Here is a 15,352-nt window from a genome sequence, read left to right as displayed (position 1 = left end):
TCCTAGAAGAGTTTTACAAACAATTCTTTTAGTTGTTGCTTTTTTCCCAAAAGGTTGTGACAGTTAATATTATTATCAGTAGTATTTGTTTCCCCAAACTCTTGATGAACCCAATCTAATGTTTTATTTACATTTCCTTGACTACTAGAGAAACTGGGTTTACCTTCATATGTTTGTTATCTGTGCCCACTTTTACTTCTTCATTTTTGCCCATTAAAAAAGTTAGGTGGTTTGACTCACTGCTTTGCAGGGGCTTTTTATATATTAGGGATATTACTTTGTTTTGTGTTGCAAATATTTTCTCCTAATCTGTTTGTCTTTCAGTTCTTCTTATAATTCTGTCTTGCTTTTCAAATTCTTTTCCCCTTTTTTAGCTGTTGAGTTAAATATTTCTTACCATATTTTGATTCCCTGCATTTTTCCATTACTGCTTCCTGTTGGGAACTCTTCTTTGAAAAAAATAACAGGGAGTTGAATTTTAACTCTACTGTTGAGTTTGAGCTTTTGTAAAGTCAAAAGACAAAATTATCACAAATGTAGTTTAAAGATCTTAACTGGCTTTATTTGCAGTTCTGGTATCGGGTAGCACATGATTCCATAAGATTGTGTTTGAGTGAGCTAAGGAGAGGAGGCTGGCTTTGTGGACAGAAAAGGGCTGAAGAATGCAGAAACTAAGAACCCAAAATAGGCCATTTCAAAGTTAGTTTCTTTGAAACAGGGATTCAGAACAGGGAGACAGAACAATGGAAAATAACTGGTTAAAATCGGGTTAGTTTTTGTTGTAGGGATTAAAACAAAGGAAAGGTCATTTCTGTGATTATAGGAAAATGTGAATTTTCTGACTCAGGTGTGCCCTGCACCTTGACCAGTCTCCCCTTGGTGTTCTACTGAAACAGAGCCCTCCCTTCTCTCTTGTTTATTTAATATTTGTTATAGGTATGGATTTCTGGATCCCTAATTTTTCAGGGGTCTGTTTTCAATACCGTTCTTGTTTTTGTCCCTACATCGTCCCAGCTTTAGGATTGCCAGACTCAAATATTATTACGGCCAATATATTAGGTTACCTTCAGTTCATACTGTCTGGATGAGTGCTGAATGCAGTTATTTGCAGGCATATAATGTTTGACTGTTTTGCTGAGTACTTCTGTTGCCATATTACTCAGGACACAGAATTTTAGGAGGGGGACTGAGAGTTTAGTTTCCCGTAGGTTTTCAGATTCTCATTTGTGATTTTCATGACAACCCTGTGATACTGCAGGGTGGTATTTGGACTTGACTTACCAATGCATTTATTTCCTCTTTGCTCAAGCTTAATGAAAGACTGACTATATTAGCCTATGGGACTAAGGCTAGTAGAAACCACCTCTTCATCCTACCATGTATGGTTTTATATACTGTGATTTGCTTTCAAAATACATTTTACTTCTCAAGTGAATATATGTTTGGGTATTTGGTTTTATGCTAAGTGGTAGAGAGTCCTATCTAGTATTAGTGTTTCATATAACATAACATAGAAAAACCATTTCCCAGCGCTCTTGCCTCCCCTCCCCAACAAGTCATCTAAGTGGACATTCTTAGTTTGGAGTGTCTTGTTTTTCTATATCCTTGTTGATTCGGTGCCTTACAAGCTAAGATGGGCTGGAGGACCTGCTTAGCAATGGCTCCCTGTTTTCTCTAGAATCAGAGTTTCTTCAGATGGCACTTTAGGCCCATTTGTAGAGAGACAGAGCTGTCTTTGGAGACTCATTACCCAGGCACTTCCCCATCCCATACCTTATGCTTCAATATTGTGTGATGCCTGAACCCACTGTGATGCTTCATGCCTTTGTTGCTTTGCACGTGCTGTGTGTTAAGCTGAAACATGCTCTCACTCCCATCTGCTGAATGGACTGTTACTCACCTTTGGAGCCTTCCTGATTCCCTTTTCCTGGAGTTCATTATGCTTTCCATTATGTCTTGTAACATCTTGATCGTTGCATGTGAGAAATTACATTAAAATGCTTTATTTATAGAAGTCTTTCATTGGGAAGACTGAATTTTCTAAGGGGAGAAACCCAAAACTTGGCACAAAGTAGAGCCCAAATGTTTTTTGAACAAACTTGAGTCAAACAACAGAGCTTTTGTGCGAGTAGATAGAAACATGTTGAAGGGTGCCGTCTGAACTCAGGCTGCCATAACAAAATACCATAGGCTGGGTGGCTTAAACAACAGGAATTGATTTTCCCACAGTTCTGAAGCTGGAAGTCTGAGATAGGGCACCAACATGGTGGGTTCTGGTGAGGGCTCTCTTCCTGCCTTAGAAGAAGAGGAAGAGATACCTGAGCTGCCTTCTCACTGTGTCCTCACATGGTGGAAAGAGCCCAGGTATCGCTTCCTCTTCTTATAAGTGCACCCATCGAATAGGATCAGGGCCCTACCCGTATTACCTTATGGTTTGCAAACGGTCCCCACCCCACAGATGTAATTCTGAAATTGTTAGTGAATTCAGTGGGGGAAGTCTAATTGCTTTGGGGAAAATGAATGTCTGTGCTTCATGTTAGGGATGAAGTATATGGATACCTGCAACTTGTACTGAAATACATCAGAAAATGAGATGCATTGATGCATTGATGGGTAGAGAGAGGGACGACAGATGAATGGATTTATGATAAAGCAAATGGAGCAAAATGTTGATTGTAAAGTCCAGGTGGTGAGTGTATGGATTCACAGGACAGTTCTTTCAATTTTTCTTAGTGTTTGAAACTTTTTGGGATAAAATGTTGGGGAAGATACCTGTATTTTTTTCAGAACACATTTATTGGGTAGGCATTTCCATTATAGCCATTAAATCATTACCATGAGCTTCTTAAACTTCACTGATTTTTTTTTCCTTCCTGCTCTTTCTCCTCCTGTCTTTATCTAGTCAGTTCCCTCAGATCTCAGTTCATATGATGTCCCTCCAGGACACTTCCTCTGACCTTCCAGCCTGATATAGATGTGTCTTTCCATGTTCCCAGGGCACCATTTGCATACTTCTGCCATAGAATTTATCATCTTGTACTGTAATCATTTACTTACTAATCCGTCTGAACCGCTAGTCTTTGAGTTTTTTGAGGGCACAGACTATGTTCTGGAAAGTTTTTGGTACAAGAAAAAGCAAACACAACAATAGACTCTCTGGCTTAAACAGTTAGAAGTTTCTTATCTCTAATACCCTGTGTCATCGCCCGATGGGTCTTCCTGCCCACTGTAGAGACAAAACCAATTCACTGAGACCACGGTATTGCAGTAAAGAGAGTTCAGTGGACTTGAGGCTGGCCACCTGGGAGAACTGGAATTATCAGTCAAGTCAGTCTCCCTAAAGGCTCAGAGGCTAGAGTTTTTCAAGGATATTTTGGTAGGCAGGGGGTTAGGGAAAGGGTGCTGCTGGTTGGTTGGGGATGCAATTATAGGGTTGTGGAAAATGGTGCTTGTGCACTGAGTCCACTTCTGGATGGTGGTGAGGAACCACAGGACTGGTTGAGTCATGAGTCCAGGTGGGGTCAGTCTGAAAAACATCTCGAAAGACCAATGTTAGGCTTTACAATACTGATGTTATCTATAGGAGCAACTGGGGTAGTCTGAATCTTGTGACCTCTGACCACATGACTCCTGAGCAGTAAGGGAATATAGAAAGGAGGCCTATATTTTAGCAGAACTTGGGCCCCTCCCATAATCCTAATCTCATGGCTTTTACTAGTTTTATAAAGGCAGTTTCAGTCCCTGAACAAGGAAAGGATCAATTTTAGGGAGGGACTATTATCCTTGTTAAACTAGAAATTCCTGTCGTGGTGGGTGTGGCCTATGCCCAGGATTAAGAGAAGATGCCAGCCTGTGAGACCAGAGGCACGATGGAGTCAGCATGTTGGGCTTCTCTCACCGTCAGAATCTTCATAAAGCAGCCGGGCGCGGTGGCTCAAGCCTGTAATCCCAGCACTTTGGGAGGCCGAGACGGGTGGATCACCAGGTCAGGAGATCGAGACCATCCTGGCTAACATGGTGAAACCCCGTCTCTACTAAAAAATACAAAAAACTAGCCAGGCGAGGTGGCGGGCGCCTGTAGTCCCAGCTACTCCGGAGGCTGAGGCAGGAGAATGGCGTGAACCCGGGAGGCGGAGCTTGCAGTGAGCCGGGTTCGTGCCACTGCACTCCAGCCTGGGCGACAGAGCGAGACTCCGTCTCAAAAAAAAAAAAAAAAAAAAGAATCTTCGCAAAGCAGTTTCACCCAAAGTCTGGAGGTTGCTGTTTCCAGGATTGGTTCAGTGAGGGGCATGTGGTCAGCATCTGTACCTTCCCTGTTCTTTCCCTTAATCGTGCCAAGTTGACTGAAGCAGTGATATAGGCTGGAAATATCCACCATGGTTATTTCAGTTTTTGAACTTTAAGGACAGATATTTTGGGAAGTATCTGGGTGTGCTGAATAGTTTTCAATTCATTTATTATTTCTTCTGCATAGATTGACTTTGTTTTTGAAAATAGCAGTTCATAATTAGATAACTACACCTGTTTGAAAGTATCCCCCCACCCCCAAGCGTGGAAAAATATCCGTTTCAGATGGCCATAATAATTCCTAGGACCAGAACTGCTTCCAATAAATTGTGTGACAGGTTGATGGTCTGGAGGTTCCAACATCATTCACAAACCTCAGCTCTGTAGGAAACGGTGTGGACCAGAAATGAGGCCAGAATTAGTTTCACCTTCTAAACTCAAGCCTTTTGAGGAGGTCTGCGTCTTATCCCATTTATTCTGTTTTAGCCACATTTCAGTGTGCATAATTATCTAGTTAATTGCTTAGCTCACTTATTTTAAAAAAAAAAAAGCACGTAATTCACAAAGGGGAAGTGGAAAGAACGCTTGGTGTAGGCATTTAAATGGTCAAGTGTAGTGGGGAGAACAGCAAATGTGATCTGGACTCCTGGCAGCCAAGGCCCTTCACTAACTGATGAGTGCCCTGAGGTCATCAGGAGAAAGCTTGATTATGTTCGGTCTTTACTGTTTCAGAAGACAGAGAAATCTAATACATGAAAAGTAACTTGCAACACTATGTAAATATGGCCTCAAACAGGTTTTAAATACAGGAAGGTATAGATAAAATTCTGGTATACACAGTTAATAGTGAATATCTTTGGGTGATAGAATCATAGGTGCTTTTTATGTGTATTCTGTAAATTTGCTATGAACATCATTTTCATTTAAAATACTTAAAAAGTATTTTAAGCATTCAAAATGGTTCTTTTTCAACTCCATCTGGTCTTTCAATGATGTCATTTTTTTTTCACATTTTGCTTTTGTCTTTGTTAAAATTGATCAACTAATAATTTTTATAACACTTGCCTGAAGAGTCCTGCTTGTTACTGCTGTTGACTCTCATGAATTGCAATTTGCTTGTGTTTTGTGAGTTGGAATTGTAGGCTTTAGCTGTGAGACTCACGAACTCTCTTCATTGCTCCTTGTTCCCCCAGAGAGGTTTTGTTTAGCATTCTCTGGGGTTCCAGCACTATGGGCATCCTGGGACCACTTTTCATGTTACTTTATTGGCTTTGGAGGAGTGTTGTGGGTATAGGTTTTCAGGGGAGAATTTCCTACAGCCAGAGCCCAGGCAGATAAGCTTCCTTGTCATTTTCCTCTGTTGGCACACAGATGATATGCTCCTTCAAGGGTCTTGACTTCTCAGTTCTCAGTTGAAAAGGTGTCTTGGCCGGGCGCGGTGGCTCAAGCCTGTAATCCCAGCACTTTGGGAGGCCGAGACGGGTGGATCACGAGGTCAGGAGATCGAGACCATCCTGGCTAACCCGGTGAAACCCCGTCTCTACTAAAAAATACAAAAAACTAGCCGGGCGAGGTGGCGGGCGCCTGTAGTCCCAGCTACTCGGGAGGCTGAGGCAGGAGAATGGCGTAAACCCGGGAGGCGGAGCTTGCAGTGAGCTGAGATCCGGCCACTGTGCTCCAGCCTGGGTGACAGAGCGAGACTCCGTCTCAAAAAAAAAAAAAAAGAAAAAAGAAAAGGTGTCTCAATTCTAACACCTACCTTGTGTGTGTGTCTGGTCTCCCAGCCATGTGAATGTGTGTGTGTGCATGCGCACACATGCACATGTACTTTAAATCCTAAATTACCAAGAACAGCAACCATCTAGAACTGCAGGAACTCCTGCTCTTACTGCTCTGATTCTATCCTGTTTGGGGATTCTTACTTTCTTTTGAGCTCAGCTGTGCATTTAAGAGCAATTCTAAGCCTTGGCTCCTCATGAGGATCACCTGGGAATCTTTTAGACTTTCCTGTGCCCAGGTCGCATCTCAGACCAATTCTTTCAGAATCTAGGGTAGGACCCAGGCATAAGGATGTTTCTGAAGCTCCCTGCATGATTCTGTTGTGTAGCTAAGAATGGGAACCACTAATTTAAAATGATGTTGTTTTATTTCACCCAATGATGTGTGTGTGTTGTGTGTGTTTATTTTTCTAGTGGGGATGTTTTCAGGCTATCTCGTCAGCAGTAATGGAAATAGGAGTCCACCAAGTTGTAGTTAGAATGAACACTGTCTTAAAGTGGCCTCGTTGTCTGGGGTGACACCCAGAGTTCTTGGTCTCATGGCCAGGGAAATCAAGGATGCCGACACACCAAGGGTGAGGTTTAGAGCAGAAATGGAACAGGAAAAAGAGAGAATGGTTTTCTGCTACAGAGAGGGGTCCTGGAAAAAGGGTTGCCATCCTGCAGTGAAATGCAGGGGTTTTTTATAGATGAGCTAGTGGGGAGGCAGTATCTGATCTACATAGGGTGTGGAAAACCGGTTAGGACCAAGTGTGCCATCTGCATAAGGCATGAATCTCTGGCAGCCCCCATCACAGTCTTTCATTATACAGGCAGGTCCTCAGCCTGAGCTACTCCATGTTGCTTATTTCTTTCCCATTGTGCATATGCTAAAAACGGGGGGAGGTGAAACCCCCATGGTGGACATGCCTGGCCCCAGGTAGCAGCTGTGCAAGCTTCTGGCTTCCTTATCTATGTTTGCAGCCTGATCTTCCAGGCTGCTCTTTTTTAGAAAAGAAGTGATTTCTTGGGCTGCTTTTTGTTAGAAGGGAAGTTCTGGCCAGGCGCAGTGGCTCACACCTGTAGTTCCAGCATTTTGGGAGGCTGAGCCAGGGGGTGGATCACTTGAGGTCAGGAGTTTGAGACCAACCTGGCCAACATGGTGAAACCCCATCTCTACTAAAAATACAAAAATTAGCCAGGCAGGGTGGTGCGTGCCTGTAATCCCAGCTACTCAGGAGGCTGAGGCAGGAGAATTGCTTGAATTGGGAGGCAGAGGTTGCAGTGAGCTGAGATCGTGCCATTGCACTCCAGCCTGGGCAACAGAGTGAGACTCTGTCTCAAAAAAGAAAAAAATAAAAAAGTTCTGCCGAGGACTCTTTGCCCTCACTACCTGCCTAAATGGTTTCTTTCTACCTCCTGTATCACTCTAACAATTAGATGGGATGGAAACCAACATTGGTTCATTCCTACTGTGTGGTTGGTGCTGTGCCTTGGTCTTTCCCATGTGTATCCCATTTAGTCCTCAGAACATTCCTGCAAGGTAGGTGGGTGGTTGGTTTTATGCACGTAAGAAAACTGTCTTGGAGAAACTGAACTAGTTCTAGGGTCACACAGCTCACAAATGGCAGAACCAAACTCAGGCCTGCCAGATGCCCAAGCCCTGCCCTTTCTCCTTGTGTTTTGGTGTACGTGAAATAGGTTTTTCCATCCAAATTGGTTAAAATAAAGATTGGCACTTGGGTTACAGTAGATTCCAAGTCCCTGTTAAATGTACTTACTTGGGATGCTTTGCCGTCCCACAGTACTGGAGTTGCTGTGTTCATTTTATCTTCCTTCTGATGAGGGCAAACTGATTTTGAGATTTCTCCTTTTAATTCTCATGTGTCATGAAGGGGTATTTATTCTTGAACTCACTTTAATCAACCAGAGGGATGTGTGAGGCTGTGTAAGAGTGTGAGAGCATATGTGTTTGTGAGAATATGTGTGTATGAGAGCATGAGAGTGCATGGGAGCATGTGTGTGTGTTGTGTGAGCATGTGAACATGTATTTGTTAGAGCATGAGAGCATGCATGGCATGAGCATGTGAACATGTATGTGTTAAAGCCTATGAGATCGTGTGTGAGCATGTGAACATGTATGTGTGTGAGAGCATGCGTGTGGTGTGAGCACGAACATGTATGTTAGAGCATTGAATGTATGAACATGTGAACATGTATGTGTGTGTTATAGCATGAGCATGTGTGGTATGAGCATGTGAACATGTATGTGTTAAAAGTATGTGAGATCGTGTGTGAGCATGTGAATGTGAGCATGTGTGTGGTGTGAGCATGAACATGCATGCGAGAGCATGTCAACATGTGATCACGTATGTTAGAGCATGTGAGCATGTGTGGTATGAACATGTGAACATGCATGTGTTAGAGCATGTGAGAGTGGTGTGAGCATGAACTTGTGTGTGATATGAGCATGTAAACATGTATGTGTGTTAGAGCATGTGTGAGTGTAGTGCATGTGTTGTGTCAGAGCATGAGTGTACCTGTGAGAGGACAAGTGTGTGCGTGATAGTAGATAGTATATGGAGAGTGTTGAGAGCGTGTGAGCTTGTGAGTGTACATATGAGAGCACAAGTTTGAGAGTGTGTTGCGAGAGCATTGCGAACGTGTTATGAGTGAAAGTGTGTGTATATGAGTGTGTGATAGTGCGTGTGTGATAAGTGTGAGAGCTTGTGTGTGAATGTGAGCATGTATGACAGCATGTGTGTGAGCATGTGATAGTGTGTGAGAGCAAGTGTGTGAATGTGTGTGAATGTGAGAACATGTGAGCGCGTGTGTGAATGTGAGAATGTGTGAGCCTGAGAATGATAGTGTGTGAGAATGTGTGTATGTGAATGTGTGAGTTAATGTGAGCATGTGTGTGAATGTGTGAATGTGTGTGAATGTGAATGAATGTGTGTGAATGAGAGCATGCGTGAGTGAATATATGTGCGGGGGATGTGTGTGAATGTGAGTGAATGTGTGAGTTAACGTGAGCGTGTGTGTGAATGTGTGTGTGTGTGAATGTGAGTGAATGTGTGTGACTGAGAACATGCATGTGTGCAAGCGTGTGTGTGAATGTGAGTGAATGTGTGTTAATGTGAGCATGTGTGTCAATGTGTGAGTGTGAGCATGTGTGAGAGAATGTGTGTGAATGAGAGCATGTGTGAGTGAATGTGTGCATGAGCATGTGTGAGTGAATGTGTGCACGAGCATGTGTGAGTGAGCATGTGTGAATGTAAATGTGAGAGCGTGTGAATGTGAGCGTGGTGTGTGTGGGTGTGAGCGGGTGTGTGTGAATGTGGGCATGTGTGAGCGTATTAGTGACCGTGTGTGAGTGTGAACGTGAGAGTGTGTGTGAGCGTGTTTTGTGTGCAGATTATGGGGTAGAGGGCACGAGGGCAAAGCGAGGAGTGAAGCTAAAGAGCTGGGGATTGAGGTCCCGAGTTGTTCTCCCCGGCAGCCGAGGACTGGGCAGAGAGGTGGGAAACTGGGGCCAAGAGCGGTTTGGTCTCTGCCTCAGTGAGGCCCTGCTGAGGGTCTGATGATTTTTGGTGACTGGGTGTCCTCTCTATCCTGCCCAGTGAGGCGGGTGCGGGGTGTGCGCCCCCGTTTCTCCCGTCTAGCCTTGGCTTCGCCCCAGCTCTGCTGGGGTAAGTGACTTCCCGAGTTGTTGGAGGACTTGCATCTTTGCCCTGAGCCTGGAAGGAGTACTTTCCTGTTGGAATGTCTGGGTTAGTTAGGCTTTAATGGAGGATGTGAATGACGTTTGGTTTCAGCTAGGTTGAAAGCAAATTGCCTCTAAGTCTTTGTCTTTGTCATCAGCAGCTCTTCACTGGGTCATCTGTCTGTGTGTCACAGCCTTAGAAGACCAGCGAGATGGCTGCCAACAAGAGTAAGGGCCAGAGCTCCTTGGCCCTCCACAAGGTGATCATGGTTGGCAGTGGAGGCGTTGGCAAGTCGGCCCTGACGCTTCAGTTCATGTATGACGAGGTAAGCCCTGCTAGGCACAGACCGCCTTCCGATGGCATTGGCTGTAGCAGTGTCCCTGCTCCCACTGTTTCTGTGCCAGTCTTCCTGTGCACAGGGGTTCACGGAGCAAGTCTGTGTTGAGGTGGCTTCTGAATAGCTTCCTGGGAAGGTCTAATCAGTATAAGATCTGGATTGCTGATTCTAGGTAAATAATTTCAACTCCGGTAGGGGTGTGAGAGATCTCTGCAGGCATCGTTTCTGTTGTTACACTGCGAGCTTTCTTTCTGACCGAAGCAAGGGAGGAGAGAGGAGCCTTTGTATAGGTTTTCCAAACAACACAAGCGTTTAGCCTTGCGCTTGTCTGTCATGGGAGAGAGTGAAAGGGGAGCTGAGTTGTCATACAACTTAATCCTTTCCCAAGTGATAGACATCAGATCCAGTTCTCCTGTGCGGCAAGGTAAAGCTTGCACTATCCTTGCCCAAAATTTACGTCACCTACTTAATATGGATAACATGACTGGTGTTGAGTTAAGTGTGACAACACAGTGTTGATCCCTAGAGCCACAAAAGTCCCTGCTTGAGCTGTTTTCTAGGATACTAGGCCTACTGTGGGCTGTGTGTCTGCAGATTCAAGCAATGTAGAATGAAACGTTGCTGAATGAAAATATTCGGGGGAAAAACCCCAATGGAAAATAACAATACGACAATAAAAACAATACAAATGGAAACATGCGGTGTAACAACTATTTGTGTAGCCTTTACATTGTATTATGTATTATAAGTAATCTAGAGATGATTTAAAGTGTACAGGAGGATGTTATATGTAAATGCTGTGCCATTTTAAGTGAGGGACTTGAGCATCTGCAGATTTTGGTATCTGATGGGGGTCCTGGAACCATTTCTCTAAGGATACCGAGGGATGACTAGTACAGGCAGGCAGAGTGTTCCCAGCAGAGCTTAAACCTCAGGGCCTCTCACTTGCATTGCAGCCGCATTGGCTTTGTGAGATTTGCAAAAGAAAACTGTCGCAACCACATCAGTTAAGATCATTATCTCTTTTCACTAGACTTTCCCATTGTCCTGCTTCCTCTTATGCTGGGTGCAGTTGGTGTGGCCATGGGCATTTTCGGCCTCTAGCTGAGGGAAGTTGAATTGGGCTGAGTTAGGTGGGAATAGTGGTATGTGTTGGTGTGGTTTAGAGTCATGCGGCGTGTGGCGATTATCGCTGTCTGCAGGCGTACTCCCACCGCCCACTGTGCTGACGTGAGAGCATCATGATGTGAGGTGCAGAGCCAGGGGTGGATCCCAATGTGAACCTGTCCTGTGGCACCATCTGACACAAGAGTGTGAAAGCTAGAAGCTAGAAACTGAGCCAGAAAAATCTTTCAGATCTTACAGCTTCTTACAGTGAAACTCAATAGAGATTTCCTAAATTTGGCAATAATCCCAAAACTTTCATCACTAGAAATGCCATGTAGTCACATGCACATGTATGTTTATTGCAGCACTATTTACAATAGCAAAGACATAGAACCAACCCAAATGCCCATCAAAGAAAGACTGGATAAAGAAAAGGTGGCACGTATACACCATGGAATACTATGCAGCCATAAAAAAGAATGAGTTCATGTGCTTTGCAGGGATGTCGATTAAGCTGGAAGCCATTATCCTCAGCAAACACAGGAACAGAAAACCAAACACCACATGTTCTCATAAGTGGGAGTTGAACAGTGAGAACACATGGACACAGGGAGGGGAACATCACACACTGGGGCCTTTCAGGGGGCGGGGCGCAAGGGGAGGGAGAACGTTAGGACAAATACCTAATGCATGTGGGGCTTAAAACCTAGATGACGGGTTGATGGGTGCAGCAAACCACCATGGCACATGTATACCTATGTAACAAACCCACACGTTCTGCACATGTATCCCAGAACTTTAAAAAAAAAAAAAAAAGTCATGTAGTTGTGAAGCTGAAAGAACCTCTTCTAAACTGTCAGCACAAAAGAAATTTTCATTAACCATGCTAAAGGAAAGACTAAATTATTTTTCTCTATAGGAATATTTCAAAATCATTGGCATATGACAAGAAAAAATATACAGCAAACAAAAAAGTAGAAGGTATTCTAGAGGTGTCGGGCAGTTTAATTAATTAATAAAAATACTGTTATTTTGCTGGATTTTATGATGTCAGTGCTGTTTTTATTAGTTTTTTTCATTATTGTGTAATCACAAAGTTAGCAGGTTAAAACAACATATATTTATCATTCCATAGTTTCCATGGGTCCAGAATTGGAGCCTCAGCTGGGTCCTCTGCTCAGGGTCCCCCAAGGCTCCAGTCAAGTTGTCAGCAGGGGCTCTGACCTCTTCTGAGGCTTGGGGGTCCTCTTCCAGGCTCCCTAATTGTTGGCAGAATTTAGTTCCTTGTGGGTGTAGGACACAGGTGCTCAGATTCTACAAGTCACCTGCAGGCCCCTGCCACGTGCCCTCTCCATAGGCAGCTCATACCATGGTGGCTTGCTTCTCCAAGGCCAGCGGGACGGTCTTATATCATAGGGGTATTCCCTTCACCTCACTGAGAGTCACCAGGGAGTGAGATTGCTGGAGGACTCATCTTTAAAACTTTATAATGGATTATGATTTCTCATTCTTTGTCAACATTTACTTTAATGTCCAGTATTACATGTGTAATTTTGTATCTTAAGGAAGGGCCCCCATAATGAATAAGCTTCAAACCCAAACCTGGATATCCTGCCGGGTCATGCTCCCCATGTCTTATAATGAGACACTTTTGTGTTTGATACCTGCTTGTCTTTATCTTATTCTGAGAGTCAAACTGGATAAATCTAATGTAATCTGCTGAATTTCCCCAAAACATTTTTGTGCAAGAGAAGCAGGTTGGGAGATCTGCACCTGCTTTGAAGGTCTGTCGTTTGTTTTTGCTCAAAAACTTATAATTTGCTTACTAAAACTTTTTTCCCCTCTATAACAGAAGTTGGGGAAGAGAGGGGGTGAGTAGGGGAATTAGGATTAGGGAGATAGGATTAGAGAAGTAGTTGTTAACAGAGGCGAGAGAGGGGGATTTTGCTTCCCCAGGGAATATTCGTAAGTGCTTGGAGACATTTTTGGTCGTCACAGCTTGGGGGCAGATGCCACCAGCATCTAGTGCATGGAGGCCAAGGATGCGCTCAACATCCTACATCACACAGGACAGCCCCCGACAAAGAATTAACCAGCACAAAATAGCCACAGTGCCACCGTTGAGAAACCTGCATTAGAGGCAGAGCCGTGGCAGGTCCGAGGGGAGATTCCTCTATAGGGTTAGTGATTGAGATGCCCTGGTTACCAGTTCCAAGAGCAAGTTCAGATACAGAGCTGGGACCGGGCGCCGTGGCTCATACCGGTAATCCCAGCACTTTGGGAGGCCAAGGTGGGTGGATCACCTGAGGTCAGGAGTTCGAGACCAGCTTGACCAACATGGAGAAACCCCATCTCTACTAAAAATACAAAATTAGCCGGGTGTGGTGGCACATGCCTGTAAACTCAGCTACTCGGGAGGCTGAGGCAGGAGAATCGCTGGAACCTGGGAGACGGAGGTTGCGGTGAGCCGAGATCACGCCATTGCATTCCAGCCTGGGGAACAAGAGCGAAACTCCATCTCGGAAAAAAAAAATAGGGTACAGAGCTAGCACTGCTGAGGGGAGACTAGGAGAGCCTGGTCTGGAGGTGTTGGGGTGTGTGTGTGTGTGTGTGTGTGTGTTTGTGTGTGTGTGTGGGGTAGCGGGTGGGATAAGATGAGGGGGAAGACGCATGCAGAAGATTCAAGAGTTTTTTCTCTTCTTTCTATTCTCTTTACAGAGACCAGAGAAATCTGTGCCTGGCCTTAGTCTGTTTTTCTCGTGGGCTAACATATTTGAGAACGGGAAAGTGGCAGTTATTGAAGAAATTGTAAAATAAAATCGGGGCAAGGAAGGAATAGAAATGAAGTAGTGTATGTTTGGGGGAGGAGTTCTAACTGATTTTCTAAAATGGTGCTAATAGAACCTTCCATGATGATGAAAATGTTCTGTATCTATACTGTCTGATACATGTGGCTGTTGTGCATTTGAAATGTGGTTGGTGGCTACTATATTGGACAGAATGGTTCTAGAATCATAATTTTTTAGCTCAAGGAGACCTTAGCAGTAATTCTCAAACCTAGCTGATTATAGAATTTCCTGGGAGACTTAAAAAAAAAAGCCTCCTGAATAATGTTGGTGGAGCTGGAGAACTGGGACTCTGTTTCAGTGGTGCTCTCCTGGTGATTCTGACACGTGGCCAGGTGTGGCAGCTCCTGCCTGAGAGATCATCTAGTCAAGCCTGATTTCACCAAAGGAAATTGAGCTCTAGGTTCAGGGAGGTCAGCTGTCTAAATCAAGCTTGTCCAGCCTGTGGCCCAGGATGACTTCGAATGCAGCCCGACAAAAATTTGTAAACTTTCTTAAAACATTCTGAGATTCTTCTCATGATATATATATTTTTTAGCTTATCAGCTATCATTAGTGCATTTTTTGTGTGACCCAAGACAATTCTTCTTCCAGTGTGGCCCAGGGAAGCCTAAAGATTGGACACCCCTGGTCTGAAGTCTCCTGCACCGTTCAGACTCTTTGTTCATAGTGCATGCTTAACCCTCATTTAAAGTTGTTTAGTTTCTATGATGGCATTTTCATGAAGATTAGATTATGGAAGGAGCCGTAGTCCCAGAGTCTTTATTCTTGTCTAAGTTCTGACTTTGAGAACAATTGGAGGGAGATGCCAGGGTGGCAGCAGTCAGATTCTAACCTCCTTATGCTCGGCCTAACATACTTGTTTTTGCCTTTTTTGGGAGAGTAAGGCTGGGGATGGAGAGGCTTTGGCAGCAGCTGTTTCAGACTTTCAGTCTCCGGCGAAGTCAGCTTGGAGGAAAGTCAGCTTAGAAAGAAGGGGTCTGCATGAAGTTGGTCTTAGACTCGTGTGTCTTGGGCATCTGAAACTGAGCCACGCAGAGCTCTGCAAGGCCAGTAGGGGATAAGTATGGATCATGCTAATAGGATACAAAGACTTTGTGATTTTCTGTTTCCAGCTGAGCAGTGTAAACATCAGGGTTGTAATGGAATGTTGGGGTAATCAACATACTTTTCATCGAGTACAGATGTATGTAGGTACGTACGGCAGGACATTCTGACTTCTGTGTCAAAGGAGCCAGTGGAACTCTGGCTGACTTTATTCTTGGAAGCTCAGAAATACACAGTTGAGATAATTTATGGTAGAATTCAGAGATC

At 44.2% G+C, this 15,352-nt stretch overlaps 1 protein-coding gene across 5 annotated transcripts in view; it reads left to right on the top strand.

Moving 5' to 3' along the window:
• RALB (RAS like proto-oncogene B) overlaps positions 1-15,352 on the top strand; it is a 41,378-nt gene that overhangs the window by 14,829 nt on the left and 11,197 nt on the right. For 2 of the 5 annotated variants that reach the window (XM_007964696.3, XM_007964698.3), the window contains exon 2: positions 9,909-10,073. In XM_007964696.3, coding sequence (XP_007962887.1) covers positions 9,960-10,073 — 114 coding nt within the window. In that variant the 5' untranslated portion in view covers positions 9,909-9,959. Of the gene's footprint in view, positions 1-9,905; positions 10,074-15,352 lie in introns of all 5 variants that reach the window. The other 3 variants (XM_007964697.3, XM_007964699.3, XM_037988096.2) reach the window with 2 other exon arrangements.

The sequence above is a fragment of the Chlorocebus sabaeus genome, chromosome 10, assembly GCF_047675955.1.
Source record: "Chlorocebus sabaeus isolate Y175 chromosome 10, mChlSab1.0.hap1, whole genome shotgun sequence".
Classification (NCBI taxonomy): domain Eukaryota; kingdom Metazoa; phylum Chordata; class Mammalia; order Primates; family Cercopithecidae; genus Chlorocebus; species Chlorocebus sabaeus.
This window is presented reverse-complemented; position numbering and strand designations above follow the sequence as displayed.